Consider the following 2853-nt stretch of genomic DNA (forward strand, 5'->3'; position numbering starts at 1 on the left):
ACTCTAAACGACAAAGTGAGCAAATTAACAGACAAAACCGAGGCATTGGAACACGAAGTAGAGAAAGTAAAGGAAACACAGAAAGCAGACGAACTGGTAGTAGGAAAATTGAGGGAAGAAATCCGAGACCTAAAACAATCCCTCCTACTCACGCAGGTTCATAGCCGCAAATACCATCTGCTGATGTACGGTGTGGACGGGCATGAAATGTTACCAAAAGAAACAATCAGCAGAGTGCGCAGATTTGCCAAAGACTCTTTAAAATTAGATGACAAATTTACGAATAATATGACGATCTGCACGGCACACCGCCTCCAACGGCGCGCTACCGACAATCCGGCAACTATAATTGGTGTATTCCTTTACTGGAGTGACCGCGAAGCTTTCCTGAAGGCTCGCCCAAATCTACGTGGCTCCAAGATGAGCGTCAGAACGGATCTACCACCAGAGCTAGAGATGAAGAGAGGGGCATTAGCACACACAGCGTACGAGATCCGCCGTGATGAAAAGATACAAACAAGATTGCGAGAAAACGGTGTCGACATCTGGGTTGAGACGAAGAGGGACGGCGGCGACATATGGCAAAGACTATATATATGACTCGATCCTTGTACCTGACTCGACGGTATTGTTATATCATATAAATGCGCCTATGAGTATCGTATTATATTGTATTGTATCGTACCTGAGTACTATAAGAAATAGTCTCGCGCTGTAGGTACATAATGCTTCTCTGTTTCATTGACAACAATGACGAAGTGCGTGCCTATCCTGTCGTATGTGCGACACCCGTTAGTGACCCACGAATTACTACGTTAAATGATACATCCCCAGTATATACAGTGAGCGACATATTTATTTAATTATTGCTAGTCGGACTCCAGTAGCCGGTTTTGTTTACAAATTTAGTATAGGGGAGATGTGTCAACCAATCAACAATTTGTAGGTTTGGTCGGTCAACTAAAACGGACATGTGTATTTACTGCCTCATGTATCTGTGTATAGTTACATGACAATGGTCAGATTCTATGCGAACAAATAGAGTAACTGATGAATCCCTGGCCGACGGGCAGTTACGGATACTAGCCTAATCGTACCAGATCATGTACGCTGTAGGCTGTGCAACACATTAATTACGACAGTGACGATCGCTTTTTCTGTGGGTTTTGCGTGAGTTTTATTTCTAATGTCTTTCATACTACGTGCTACGCAGTATGGAGATATATGATGCGATGGGTGGTTTTTGCATAATGTAGTACATAGTCATGTATCATAATATGGTGGGAAATCGGTCATATGTTTCCGCATAGATGTAATTTTATGAAATTTATTTCAGTTGTATCGATCGAAGTAACTGTAGTGGCTACGCATAGCAAGAATAAAATGCTCGTATGTTTACAATGCAGGGCATGACGTATTCATACACGAATATCAGCGACGTAAAGGAGGGCACAATCGTCAATGTGTGGGGCGTTGTGAAGTACTACAAACCACCTCAGCGCAGCAGGGGATCAGGTGAGATGAGCAGGAGAAGTGTAGCATAGAGCTTCAATAGGTGTGACCTTGCTGGAATGTGAAGGCTGAGGATTCCAGAAGAGAGAAAGAGAGAGAGAGAGAGACAGAGAACAAAGCAAATCTAGGTTATGCTTTGGTAAATAAAAAACCTATGAAGGATCATCTGTACAGAGATATAGTATGTGTGTGCGTGCGTGCGCGCTAGCGTGAATGCATGCGTGCCTGCGTTCATGCAAAATTACTTTTTGTGTCTGCTATTGACAGATGTTCATATGATGCTTTCCTTGGTCGATCCTTCCTGCATTGATGCGGGCAAATTGAAATGCAGCCTGTTCTGTCAAAACGAGGAAGCCCTACCCAAGGTCACGGAGGTCGGCCAGATTGTGAGAATGCATCGAGTCAAGGTGAGCCCAAAGTAGCAAGAAGACAGCTATCTGCCAGTGGAATTAACAGAAATCTTTGAAGGCAAAGCACAGCCTATATATAAGTTAAAAAAACCGATGACGTTCCGTGACATTCAACCTTTGTCTTGGTCAAAATCGTGAATTTGGCATTCCGTGTATCTTGTGTGGAGCATATACATAGCAGCAGCTGTAATACATGCATGGCAGGTACAGCCCCACCCTGGTTAATCTGCATTTCATAGCAAGTTAGCAACACATGTATGCGCAATGGATATACGCAGAGAAAGAAATAACTACTCTCGTTTAGGCAATACTGACAGCATCTCAAAGAAGAAATTCCCAGACGAATGACATCTGCTCGTGTTTAATTAAACACCTGGGGGCTCTGAGCAGGGTAACAATCGTGGGACCATGATCCACGTGCGGCGGACGGCTATCTGTTTATTGAGATTTGATTCTCCGTCGCAGCTTCCACCATAAATGACGGTGCGGACTCACGTAGACTCCCTGTGTTTCCTTACAGATTAGCATGTTTAACCACAACGTTCAGGCGCAGACCGGGGTCGGGTTTGCATGTCTTGTATTCACTAGTGGGGTCGACACACCGGTCGTGCCAGAGACGGGGAGCCAGACTTACACACTAGGTGACGCGGACAAAGAGAAGGTCGGTTTTTGTATCTTTATCACGAATATCGAAGCTGTTGAAGGATTTTTGAAGGATTGCCTTTGTGCGCTTGTGAAACAACATTTCGTACAGTGAGTGTGCTCGCAGCATTACGCCGTTTCTCCCTAATGACAACAATAATTAGTGCTTTACGGTGTAAATTTAATGGGATATGATTTGATCATTGTTGGAAATCGGTTTGGGGCACGTTTCAGGTGAAGCAACTCAGGCGCTGGTATGCAGATGTGAGAAATAAAGTGAATGATATTC

At 44.1% G+C, this 2853-nt stretch overlaps 1 protein-coding gene across 1 annotated transcript; it reads left to right on the top strand.

Annotated features, from left to right (window-relative positions):
• Window positions 1–288: 288 nt before the first annotated feature.
• Window positions 289–2850, top strand: LOC106820281 (protection of telomeres protein 1-like; the record flags this gene model as incomplete). The annotated part of the gene is made up of 5 exons (XM_014824804.1): window positions 289–549; window positions 1407–1515; window positions 1780–1919; window positions 2422–2583; window positions 2799–2850. Coding segments are annotated over exons 1-5 (724 nt in total), but the record flags the coding sequence as incomplete, so codon positions are not given.
• Window positions 2851–2853: the final 3 nt, after the last annotated feature.

The sequence above is a fragment of the Priapulus caudatus genome, unplaced genomic scaffold (genome assembly GCF_000485595.1).
Source record: "Priapulus caudatus unplaced genomic scaffold, Priapulus_caudatus-5.0.1 Scaffold9464, whole genome shotgun sequence".
NCBI lineage: Eukaryota > Metazoa > Priapulida > Priapulimorpha > Priapulimorphida > Priapulidae > Priapulus > Priapulus caudatus.